General features: G+C 44.0%; 1 protein-coding gene across 5 annotated transcripts in view; it reads left to right on the top strand.

The window, feature by feature from the left end:
* Nucleotides 1-287: 287 nt before the first annotated feature.
* The window catches only part of COL25A1 (collagen type XXV alpha 1 chain), a 333111-nt gene continuing 320939 nt past the window's right edge, over nucleotides 288-12459 (top strand). For all 5 annotated transcript variants that reach the window (XM_042779283.1, XM_042779281.1, XM_042779282.1 and 2 more), the window contains exons 1-2: nucleotides 288-880; nucleotides 1397-1466. In XM_042779283.1, coding sequence (XP_042635217.1) covers nucleotides 491-880; nucleotides 1397-1466 — 460 coding nt within the window. In that variant the 5' untranslated portion in view covers nucleotides 288-490. The remainder of the gene's footprint in view (nucleotides 881-1396; nucleotides 1467-12459) is intronic.

The following is a 12459-nucleotide window of genomic DNA, read 5'->3' as shown; positions in this document are numbered from 1 at the left end:
GCGGGCTTCCCTGCCTGGCGCGGCGCGGCTGCTGGGCGCCGGCAGGCAGGTGGAGCGGGAGCAACAAGTCCTCCGGCGGCGGCGGGGAGGGGAGCGAGAGGCAGAGGCGGGGGAGCTTCCCGCCCCGCGCCTGAAAACCTCTCTGACAAGTGGCAAAGCGCTCGCAGAGCACGCTGCTCCCTCCGAAGGGCGGCTGGAAGCCGCGGGTCTCGCCTCGCACCCAGCCCCGCTGCCTGCTTGTGGCTGTCGCCCCCGCCTCCTGCCGCCGCCCCTGCCGCGGGTAGGTCGCGACCGCTGCCGGGCTGTGCGGAGAGGAGCGAAGCGCGCTGCCGCTTCGCCTTCAAAGTGTCTGAGCCGGCTGCGGGCTTTGCTTCTACTTGCCGCGGTTTTTTTCCTTCTTTCAAGTCATTATTTTGCCATTTTGTTATTTATTTTCTCCTACTTCGTTGCTGTTATTTTTGTTATCGTTGTTTGTAAACTAATTGCCTCCATGGGGGGCGGAGGAAAGGAAATCAAAGCTGCCGCAGCTGAAGGGTGTGCGAGCACGCTGGGGAAGAGCCGAGGAGCCGCAGGACAGGATGGTAGCGGGAAGCCCGGCGGTAGCGGGAAGCCCGGCCTCGGGAAGCCTGGCTGCGGCGGGGAGCGCTGCCCGCGGAGGGCCGGGCCGGTCGGCACCGCACTGGCCGCGCTCCTCTCCGCGCTGGCCGCGGCCTCCTGCGTCTACCTGGGGGTGCGGACCAGTGACCTCCAGGCCAGGGTCGCGGCCATCGAAGGCGCCCGAGGGGGCTTCTCCGCCGCCCCGCTCCCGCCACTACCCGGCTTTTCCTTGGAGCAGCTGAACGCGATGATGCAGGAGAAAGTGGAACGACTTCTCGCCCAGGTGTGCGGGACGGTGGTGGCCGCTGCTGTGCGTGTGGCGGGCATGGGGGATGCTTGGGGCGGGGGGCGGCCGTGGCGAGTTTCTCGGGTGGGAGGTGGAGGGGGAAGCGGGGAAAGTGAGCCCGCATCCCCAGGGGGCGGCGGGGTTGGAGTGCCCCGGGCTGCTGGAGCGGGCGGAATGGAGATGGCGGGGGACCCCTGCGTACGCCGCCCCTGAGGCGCTTTCCTCATCTGTGACTCGTCCCTGCGCTTCTCGACCGCGCGTGTCGAGGAGGCAGAAGGACCGGGGTCACTTCGGGCGGCGGGGGGAGAGAACTCGAGGTGTCGGGCTTGGCTTTGTTGATGTGGGGGTGGTGAGGTCTCTGAGGCACCTCAGGCCGAATCCGGGCAAACGAGCCACCGCTGGTTGCGCAGCCTCTGGCATAGCGGTACATTCCAGCTGGCGGCCGCGGTCGGGATCGCTGCCTCCGGCGAGCGAGCTCACCAAGTGCCCTCATGTTGCTTCTCTCGCCCCCAGAAATCCTACGAGCACTTCGCAAAAATACGAATAGCGAGAGAAGTGGCTCCAGAGTGCAACTGCCCACCAGGTAACAGATACAGCTTGGAAATCTCCTCTCGGAGGCTGGTAACTCTGGGGTGTTTGGTATCCGTGTTTTTGAAATACAACTAAGTCAGGGGATGCCTCTTCAATCGACAGCTGTTCCATGCGTGGAAAAGACGTAAAGCCCAGAATGATTTGTTTTCGCTGTGGCCTTAGATTGGAATTAATGCTAATAAAAACCACCCATTAGGCCGGATGTTACCAAACAATTTATGAAGCACTTAATGGTCTACTCTAGCACATGAAATATGTTCTGTCTTAAATAGGGTAGTACTGAATCAGGGCACTGTGTGCTCAACTTGGGAAGTAGAGTGAAAGTCCCTAGCAAAAATATTGATCGATTTATAACATGAGTTGAAATAGGTAGAGGGTCTGTTGCAAGTTAGCAGTTATATATGCATGAGCTTTTTTCAGCCTTGTTTTTCTGCAATCGTGGTGGAAAGCAGTTTCCCTAGGAAGGAATTGCAGGTTGACTTTGGAAATGGGCCCTTCTAAGGCTGCACAGTTGTTCATACATTCATGCTGCAATATTTCTGTGGTCTCTGTGCTCCTTTTTGATAGTCTGATATCTGTCAATGTTGCTTTAGCTTTAGAAACTTCTTCTAACGTATATCCAAGTTCATTTAGCACCTTTGAAGTTAAGAAAATAATGCCAGTGTTTCACAGGGTTCCAGCATCCTCCATGATGAGGCACACTAGATGCAGAGGATGCTTTGCATATCCCCTCAGCCTGTATAAAAAACAATCTCCTTTACAGGTGGAATATCGACTGTCAACAGGACTTAAGCTGATTATTCTTACCAGCAGGATGTGTGACAGTACTTGTAATATAAGGAAGGAGGTCTCCTAGTTCAGGATTCAATTCCTGCCAAACTCATCAGTCTGAAGGGACTACCTAATCTCAGTGTTAAAGCTGCCTACAATGGTTGGTACACTTTTTGTGATGACATAGTTGAGAACAGAGTACTTACTTGCTGGTGTAGGAGTGGCCATGGCTATCATGGGAAGGACAATATATATGACTAGGACTGTTTTAAAAGAGTGCATAGAATGACTCAACTCCCAGTTAGTTTTGGTAAGGAAAATTGGTTTCCTGTTGTAGTATATATTTTTTTTTCTTTTAAGGCTAACATGAGCAAACTGATCTTATTTTTTCTGTTACTTAACTGCAATGAATTACAAGATGCAAGTTCGTGCACCGAAATGAGAGTTACTCATGCTGTTTGCAGTGGTGCATTCTGTGAGCCTGAAATGATGTTTGATGCGAAGCTCTTTCCCTTTTTTTCCTCTTCCTTTTTTAAAATCCATCTGTTATGATATTTTCACTTACTGTTTTCCTACTAAAGGTCAATATCTACTTTTTCATGGTTGGTGTTACATGCTGCTTTACTTCTTCACTACCACTAGAGCTCCACATTATACCAATTTTTATCTGACCTTTTTTCTTAAGTGTACATTATCAAATAGATAATGAGCAACAGAATATTTCTCACATGCATTGTAAAAATCCTTGCTGCATGAAAGTCAAAGTGATGTGGGGAACATATTTGAGGGAGCAAGATTTATAAGACCAGGAAAACTTACATGAATCATTGCTAAGTAAAGAAAAGTAAGTTGCAGAGAGGCAGGATTAGAAATGTGATCTGGAGCTTTTCACCTCTTGGTAGCTGTTTCAATCTGGAAGCAACTTTTGTATTAACTGAAAGATGTTGCCATGTGGTAGCCTCATTTTGCAGTTGATGCTCACAGGCTTGTTGCCAGTGGACAGGTGTCTACCTCAAAATGGCGTAATCTTGGGAGCCTTGTCTGAGAGAGCAGGGGCTGAGTGGCACCACCACCTGAGGACAGTGCCTTCGTAACTGCAGGCACTAGGCAGAGCAGGAGGAGATAGAGCAAATAAATTGTTGTTTTTTCATTTGGTTCCCTCTGTTAGAATTCCTTTTTGACTGCACAGGATGGGCTTCTGTTTTAATTCTTAATGCTGTTATTACAAATAGTTATGTTCAAAACGGTATTTGGTTTAATAGGAAAAGTATCATGGTAGATCAGTGGTTTTTCTGTTGCCTGCTGTTTGCAAAGCCAAAGAGCATGTTGCCTCTTTCCCCCATGGTTCCCTTTTGCTTCTGAATTATGCTCAACTTTTTAATTTCTTTCCTGTGTTTCTATAATAATAAAATACATGTCTGTTAGAAATTACTTTGGAAGGCCTTCATGGTACAGAGATGAATTTTGAAATGTCTCTGTGCTGTAAGAAAATGTCAATACTGAATGACCACCAGGACAGTTTCCATCATCCTTCCTTTAAAGAGGAATAAAGATTATTTAAAAGTAGGTTACATTGTTCTCTACCGAAAGAAGAGAAGGAAGTTGAATCTGCAGACAGGAGGGTAAGAATTAATCTCTGGTTCAAGATTAAAGTATGCAACTGGAATAGATGTGATTGGCTTGAGATTTTCATCCCCTTTTGCCCCTCTCTGCTAGGAACCTGCACATTCAAAGGGAGTTGGTTTGAATAGCTCAGATACCTTTGGAAGCCAGATTCACAATCTCACAACTTGCAGAGCAGCCTACATGTAGCTCCTTTTAATTCAGCAGTAGCCTTGCTTTTTATCTAGAGTGAAGAGTGATCACATTTCTCTTTAAAAATTTTATTTTTACTAAATGTGATTTTTCTTGTTCTTATGTTCTATTTTCTAATTAAAGAAACATGTTGAGAGGTGACGTTAGAGTTTTGGTTTTAACTCTGTCAACTAAAACCAGATACCAAAGATTTTGTAAATATTTTAAAAATTACAATAGCAGGCATTCTTTCTCTTCTTAAAGCAGAGTAATAAAATTTGAAAAGTAAATTTGTGCTGACATTCCTCTTAAATTACCTCAGCTCTAATAAGAGTGCCTACGTAAATCTTGTGCTTTTTAGCTGCTGCTGCAGTCACTACTGGTAGTTGGCCTTTTGCACGTAGGACTATGAGGTAAACTGAGTGGCTAAAATAATTTAAAGCAGAATAAATTAATTTTCATTTCCCAGGTGTGTTTTTCATTTTAAGTTGATGTTTTTCTACTTTAAAAGATGAAGAGAAAAGGTAGGTGTGTAGGTACTTATTTCATGCTTCTAAATCTTCCTCTAAGTGGCTGTGGGAGCATAATCAACTCTTATGAGGAACAATCCTGCACCATGCTGGACACTTCTTACTAAATGCCAAGAATTGCACAGTTGTGGAAAGTGTAACACATACAGAAAGCACAGGGATAGTCCTCATTCAATAGAATTTAATTTTTTTTTTTTTTAGATTCTTTCAGATTTTCCTTGTCCCAAAATCATTCACATGTGAATGTACCTGTAGACCTCAACGAAAATGGACATATGCTTACATGTTTTCGTGATCTGATCCTTTAAGTGTCAAGTTCTGACACTTGCAGTTCTGTGCCATGATGTCTCATTGTGTAAGTAGTCCTCAGAGCATGCTCCTGGAGTCAGATAATGTTGATAGGAGTAGGAGTCAAGTCTAGTAGTACAAGAAGTTCAAGCTTTTTCAGCAGGAGGGCTGGCAGTTGGTTACGTACAGTTCTATATGTCCCTTTTAACCAGGGACCAGTTATAGGAAACAATTACTTTTTTTCTTTCCTTCTCTTTCTAGGAAGACCTTTATAGTGAATTTGTTCCTTAAAGGAACACATTTCTTTAATTTTGCGTTGACAAAGTGTAAGTTAAATAAGAGATGTCTTTTGTCTGTATAGCTATACAACACACTATGTATAATATCCACTATAACTTGCATGTAAATTTATGGGGTCCATAGAGTTTGAGATTTGTTTTGGGATTTTTGGGGATTTTTTTTCCCTCCCCAGAACATTAGCTGAAGTTCATTGTTGGACACCTGTCAAAGTTGATTGCAAATTTGATTTTCTTCACTGCCACAAGTAATGTTTGTTTATTCTCTCTCTTGTGTGTTTCCCATCAGGAAATGTACCTTTTTCTTCCTCTTGTGACTTCAGGACTTCACAGAGTCTTTTCCATTCTGCAGCTTTAAACCCTTTCCAGGCACAGACATTCTGATCATTTTTCTTAGCCAGCTATTTAGTGGTGTTTTTGTAACCCTGTCATCTTGATTCTCTGTTCCATCCTAGAGAGCTTTATAGTTTGGCATTTGAAGTACCTCCAATTTCACTATGCAATTTGGTGCCATCAGGTTTGTTTCAGTGCATATAAACCTGTTGATTCAGGATGAAATGCCAAGGTTCTTTTTTTTTTTTTTTGGAGAGAATGTGGAATATCGATTGGTTGGTATTCTAGCTTTTTCTTGGTTGGTTACAGTAGTTCTAGTATGAAAACTGTGTTTTCACAGCTACAGCTACGGTTCTTCAGTGAGATGATGAATCTACTATATGTATTTTGATAGCAACATGGATGGCAAAAATCAGTGTATTTTCTTAGAATCCCAGTGCTATTTTTGTTGTCTTAAGCATCTAATGTTTGTTTTGACATGCAATGCAATTACAATTTAGGTGATCTTTCTTATTTCCACAAGGACTGTTCCCTGGAGCATTTCAATTAGTGAGGCTGAAAGAATAGAGGAGAAAGCAATTTTTGGGATTAAAAGAATAAAAAAATAGGTATCAGCAGGGTATTACTCTTTTAATTTTTTTAAAAATTATTATGCTTATGGTGAAGTGGTCCTGGAAAAATGGAAGAGGTAAAGAAAGGAAAGAGGAGCTGACTTACATGTTTACCAGTAGTGAGACCTAAGAAAAAATGTAGATAGATATACTAAGTATCTGAAGTGATTTTTTTCCTGTTACTGACAATTTCAGAATGTGCTGAACCTAGCTCCCAGCACTGCTTATTTCTGCAATCTCTGTATCATCTATTTGCTGAATGCAATGCTCAGCTCTGATTTTGTAATTTTTCTGACAGGTCTCTGAGTCCCCCTTTCGTATCTTCAGTGGTTTGATATTTTTCATTTCAGTTCCTAGATCAAGATGTTTATTGATGTGGAGCAGCATGCGACCTTCTGGGTAGTCTGTCTTCTTTGGATGACTGCTTAAAGATACTGTTTCCTCCCCACAAAATAGCTAAATATATATTTTATTGACTAAGGGGTGACCTTTTAATTCCCTTCCCTCTGGGCAAGGAAGTAGGGTGCGCAGCATGATGAATGAAACATAATGTGGCTCAGAAGAGAACTGATTGACAGTGGACTGCACCAGATTTCTCTCTTTTGTAATATTATTGATCTCAGCAATCAGTGCTGTAGCAAAGGTTGGTTTGACCGCCAAAGTGTTATTAACAAAAGGTTTTTCTATAACTTGAGTTGAATAAATACAAACTTGTGCAGTTACATTAAACAAGGCAGTAGAAGGAAGGATTATCTGCACTAACTGCTCTTATATATTATCTTCATTGTTGCCTCACGAATGGAGGCGTGACGACCTAGTTTGTTAGGAGAGACACGTCGGCTAAACTTACATGCCTGACGGGACAAATTGCACACTAACACCAATGTGGTGGATGGCAAAATGCGTTTTATTTTCTGCACGTGCATCCTTTTATACCCGTGAAGTGCTTGCGTCACGGCTGTCATGCCACTTGTTACATCGCCATTGGTTAACACTTTGGAGAGGGTGGGGACCCTATCTTTCCCGTACACCACGTGATTTCCGATCGGATTGCCTCTCTAACCACATTTCCTTCCTCTCCATGAACAGAGAACTTTACAACTGTGTTAAACTTGTATTAACGAAATTGCGAACTTGTTAGTAACACTGAAAGTAACTGCAACGTGTTAGTAAACGAACTGTTGTTAAACTTAGGCTAGTTGCCTTTGTTCTAAGTACATAATGTCTATCCTGCTTAAACGGGCTTTAACAAACTGGGCTAACTTATTGAGGAGACAGGGACCGAATATAAGGGCGAACACAACAACTACAACTGGTCCCGCTAAACTGGATATGAGGGTAGTAACCCATGGGGAATGGTTAAAAAGCGAATCGAACCAGATCTGTTGGAAAACTGTCTGCTGCGTTGTTCCAGTCTTTGTTGGAGTTCTGCCAAGGATTGTCTGATTGGTCCAGATTTGTTAGCATAGAAGCAGCACTTCTTGGTGGTGTGAGGGAAAGTTGTCAAGGAGGGTTACCAGGGTAGACCTGCTAAGAGAAACTCACAAGTTTCATTAGATTTGTTACCTAGCACGGGTTTTATTGATTTCAACGGACATCACTTAATGATGTTACCTTTCTCAACTACCGTGTACCCTCGACCTGTTGTAACCAATTTCCATCCCACCTCCCGTTCTCCTATCTCATTTTTAATGCTGACTGGCAGACCTTCTTTTATTGCCTCTATGGCCCAATGTTTTTGGGAAGGAGCTTGTGTCTGATCTCCCCTGGGGAACTGGTTTACTGCCAGCAAGGCGGTGGCTAATAATTGTGGTTGTTCTGGTGGAGGGATACCGTTGGTGAACCCTTCGGCCTTTGCTAGGGTCTCCAGCTTGGACTTTAGGGTTTGATTTGCTCTCTCCACTATAGCCTGTCCCATGCTGTTGTATGGGATGCCTTGCTTCAGGGCGATGTTCCACTTGGTGGCGAACTCCTGCACTGACTTGGAGATGAAGTTTGTCCCGTTATCTGTTTTGATCTGCTTTGGGATGCCAAGCCATGCCATGGCTGTTACCCAGTGCTGGATTGTTGCTTTGGAGTTTGCTTTGGCATGCTGGGTCACGACGATCATGCCGCTGTATGTATCCACAGTCACTGTGAGCCACACCCTGGGTTTTAATAATTGGCAGAGGGTGAAGTCTGGTTGCCAGATCTCGGAAGCTTTGAGGCCTCTAGGATTAACTCCGCTCGACCACAAGGGCTTTCCTTGCGGGTCAAGTCCTATTTGTTCTGGATTGAATATGTCACTGAGGCGAACAATGAAACTGGGAGCGTTAGACACGGTCTGCCCAATTACTCTACCGTCCGCGGGATTACGAAATGTCCACGCGCATGGTCGGTAGGGATGCGCATCTTGTTCTCCTTGTGTGGTGCAAGGCAGGCTTAGAAATGAGAGAACATAAAGGCACATACGTGTTAAGTCGGTAAGTTTGGTAAAAACCGCTGGTATTCTTTTCCTATCTGGATCGGAATCTGGGGTAGAAGGGTACCGCTTTGTATCCCCTTGCTTTGTATCCCACAGGGGCTGTGAGCGGTAGTGTTCGGGATACCACGAGTAACCGTAATCCTCATCCGACTCGGAGGAGGAAGTCGAATGATGAGGAGTTTCCGGCCTGCGGTGGCTTTTTCTTGGGCTCCACCCTCTCTCTCTCCCCTTCTCCGCCCTTCTTTAGGGGAGGTCCCTTCCTTCAAGGGGAATGTTTTGGGGCGAGATCCCTGACTGGGCCTTGGGCTCTCCTCCCTCTTAGCATCCGCGCTCTCCTCCCTCTTCCCCTCGGGTTCTCGATTGCGTGTGTCCGTGGCGGGAAATGACTCCTCGCCCCGCCCTTCTTCCTCTCTCCCGGCGCCATGTTGTGGCGCATATGGTGGTGGCCCCCCCCAAACCTCCTCGGGGACCGCACTGCCGAAACTGCTTTCGAACTCACGAGTATTAACACCTCCTAACTGCTGACCCTGCTTAGCGGTTAGATCGGGGGTAGAACCGGAGGAACAAGACCGTGACCGCAACCGCTCTTTAACTTTAAACCACGAATCCGAATCCGCGGGGCAATCACCGAACGCCGTCTGTGTAGTGGCTCCCACCCCCACTTTCAGAATCACTTTTAAGCAGCTCCGAGCTGCACTCCACACCTCCTGCTCGAGCAATGCTTTCTGCAGCGCTCACATAACTCTCCCCCAGCATTTCAAACATTTACTTGATCCTGAAAGCATAACGTCGTTCGCGAGTGCTTTGGTGCATCTATCCCAGCACCCTGAGTGCAGCACATCCACAGGACGATCTATCGCACTCAACTTCATCAGCCGCGTAATTGCACACTCAAAATCCTTTCTTTTACAATTTATCCCCCATTGATTATATAATTCCCCAATTACATTGTCGAGTGCTTCCATCTCAACGGTACCGGGAGTGTCCTCCCTTGCCGAAGTCAGTCCCGCTGCTCCGGCCGTCTCTCCTCAACCGGCGAGACTCCCGTCACCTGATCACCCGCGCCCGCGTGTATCGGGGGGCTATCCACCCACGCCCGTTGATCGGGGGATGACCTTCCCTCACCTGAGGATTGGGAGGTGACCTTCCCTCACCCGTACACCGGGGGGTGATCCCGGGTTTCGGCACCACTATGTTGCCTCACGGATGGAGGCGTGACGACCCAGTTTGTTAGGAGAGACACGTCGGCTAAACTTACATGCCTGACGGGACAAATCGCACACTAACACCAATGTGGTGGATGGCAAAATGCGTTTTATTTTATGCGCGCGCGCATCCTTTTATACCCGTGAAGCGCTTGCATCACGGCTGTCACACCACTTGTTACATCACCATTGGTTAATGCTTTGGAGAGGGTGGGGACCCTATCTTTCCCGTACACCACATGATCTTCCGATCAGCTTACCTGTCTAACCACACTTCATATATTATAAGTTCTTATATATGTTCTTATGCCTCCTTGTTTGTGGCATTGGTCCATCTCAAACTGCTGAAATGTCAAAGCACTTCAAGTACTGTAAGTGCTGCAGTTAGAGAAGTGGCTGTTAAGCCCAGTTCTGGAATAATGCTTGTAGTGTCTGTGATTGAGTTTTAGTTTTTATTTTCCTTGTTGTCTTTCTTAAATTGGGAAATTTATGCATCTCCTTCCTTAAAAGGCCTCTAAAGCTTACTTAACTGAGTTCTATTTAGCTATACTTAGGCTCTGTCCCTTTCATTAAATGTTAGTGGGCTTTTGGAAATGTACTGCCAGAACAGACTGTTAAATCTGCATTACAGCGCTCATCTTCTTTCTCACTCTCTTCTAAATTTACTGAATGCAGCTCACCTGCCTATTTTGTTTATACTTAGCCCAGTAAAAAACCAGCTAAATATGACTGACAGAAGCTGTTTCTATAGGGCCTTACAGGTTACCAGATGGAATCATGTGACCAATATGTTCAAGTTACCAACCCTGTGAAATCATCCATCACACTTCAATGCACACGGACCTTGAGTTGTGTTGCTAACTACAGTCTCTTCAGGGACGGCTGGTCAACACAGAGCACCTTTCCACTTCATCATTTCAGTTGATTCCCTAAGTCAGCCACAAATAAAAGAAATGTCTGCTTACTTAAAACTACAAATAAGTAAGAAGGCATGGAATAACACAGGCTTAGAGAAACATTTTTCACTCAATTCAACTGAAGCTGCAACTTACAATTAGAAGATACACGTGCACCAGTGAACGTGAGGCTGAAGGCTTGTTCTTTGGAAACTTGTGGACTCCCATGTTTTTATTGGTTAGACTTATAGTAGAACAGGGCCTGCTTAAATTTGTCTGCTTAGGACTTTTAATGAGATTAAATTAAGCAGAACCAGCTGTTTGTGAGAGCTTAATCAAAATAAATGTCAGAACAGTGTCCAACTTGAAAGTGCAAGTTTTTTATATACCTTTCATGCAAATACTGGGGTTTTTTGCCTCTGTAGACTTGAGTAACTTAAGAAATTCTGCTGAGGTTGATACTCCAGGAGATCCTCTGGTGCATGCTAATGGCCTCTGAAGGAAATGTATCTAGGCCATCATTGTCAAATGTTTCACTTGACAGTGGTTCACAACTCAAGTGTGTAGTCGTTCATGGCTCAACAAGTTGTTTGATCTGTCTTAATTTTGTGATTAAGTGCTGCAGCCTCATGTAAATAGTCTCCTTAGCTAAAAATAAGTGCTACTGTGTAAATAGGTGAACATGTAGTGCAAGAAATTGTTAGTACATAGGCATGCCTAAGCCAAAATAATCTACTATTGAAGTATTTCCATCAATTACCTAGTTTTTAGCAGGCAGACCTTAATTTCCTCATTTGTGAAGCAGACCACATGTTCTGTCTGTTGTGTTGATGAAGAAAACCTGATCATTGTGCTCTCCTTAAAATAGCTATTAAAATATATTAGAAGACAGTCTTGTCTGTGATAGACACTATAAAACTCCTTTTGCCTGCTCCCCTCTTGTTCTTTTTTTTGCGGGGTTGGAGTTGTCCTAAATTTTTTTTTGTTTATATGTGCAGATATATGTTTATAGAAGGAGGCATTTACATGTACTTGTGAATTATGCATGCATGTTTGTATGTAACTGTTTCTTCTTCTGCTGGAAAAATTTTGAAACGATAATGATGATGCCTTCAAAACTTTTTGAAGAATTGTGAAATTATTACACAGCTGTCTACATTTTTTTTCCTAGATAGAAATATGTGTTCCTATAATTACCAAAGATAGGCAGACAGCCATTTGTAAGGCAAATAAATGATAAATGGAATGAAGAAAGAATGTAATAACAGACGTGATAAAATTGGGATATTACTTCTTATTGTAGAATCTTCTAAAAATTAGTGCAATTATTTCAGCGACTTCTGCTTAGACATACTCAACCAAGAAGCAATGCAGGTTTTAAACAGTAATATTTTACCTGCACTGTCTTTAAAATTAGTTGGGAAGTTGACAAATATGAAGAAAGTAGACATTTTATTTCATAAGGTCACAGATGAAGGTCTATTAAAATCAGTGCCTTTAGTTCAGTTTAAGTTAGGCGTTAGAATTTTTTTAGTTTGGTTATGCATGAGTATAATCTTGTAATTAATATATTGGGCAAGTATATTAGAAGACTTTTTGAATGATTTGTGTATTTTTTTGGGTGCTTAGGAATTAAAATTTGGGGTTTTGGAAATATGACTTGCAAATTTTTTAATAGATATTTACCTTTGCTGATGTATTTTGGTTGGGATTACAGAGGAGAGTGATCACAGATTGACAGATTCTTGGGGAGGCTGTAAAGAAGATGGTATATGGAATAATGATGGACTCTGAATG

This window comes from Catharus ustulatus, chromosome 5 (assembly GCF_009819885.2).
Source record: "Catharus ustulatus isolate bCatUst1 chromosome 5, bCatUst1.pri.v2, whole genome shotgun sequence".
Classification (NCBI taxonomy): Eukaryota; Metazoa; Chordata; class Aves; order Passeriformes; family Turdidae; genus Catharus; species Catharus ustulatus.
The sequence above is the reverse complement of the archived record's forward strand: the minus strand, read 5'-3'. Positions and strand labels throughout refer to the sequence as shown.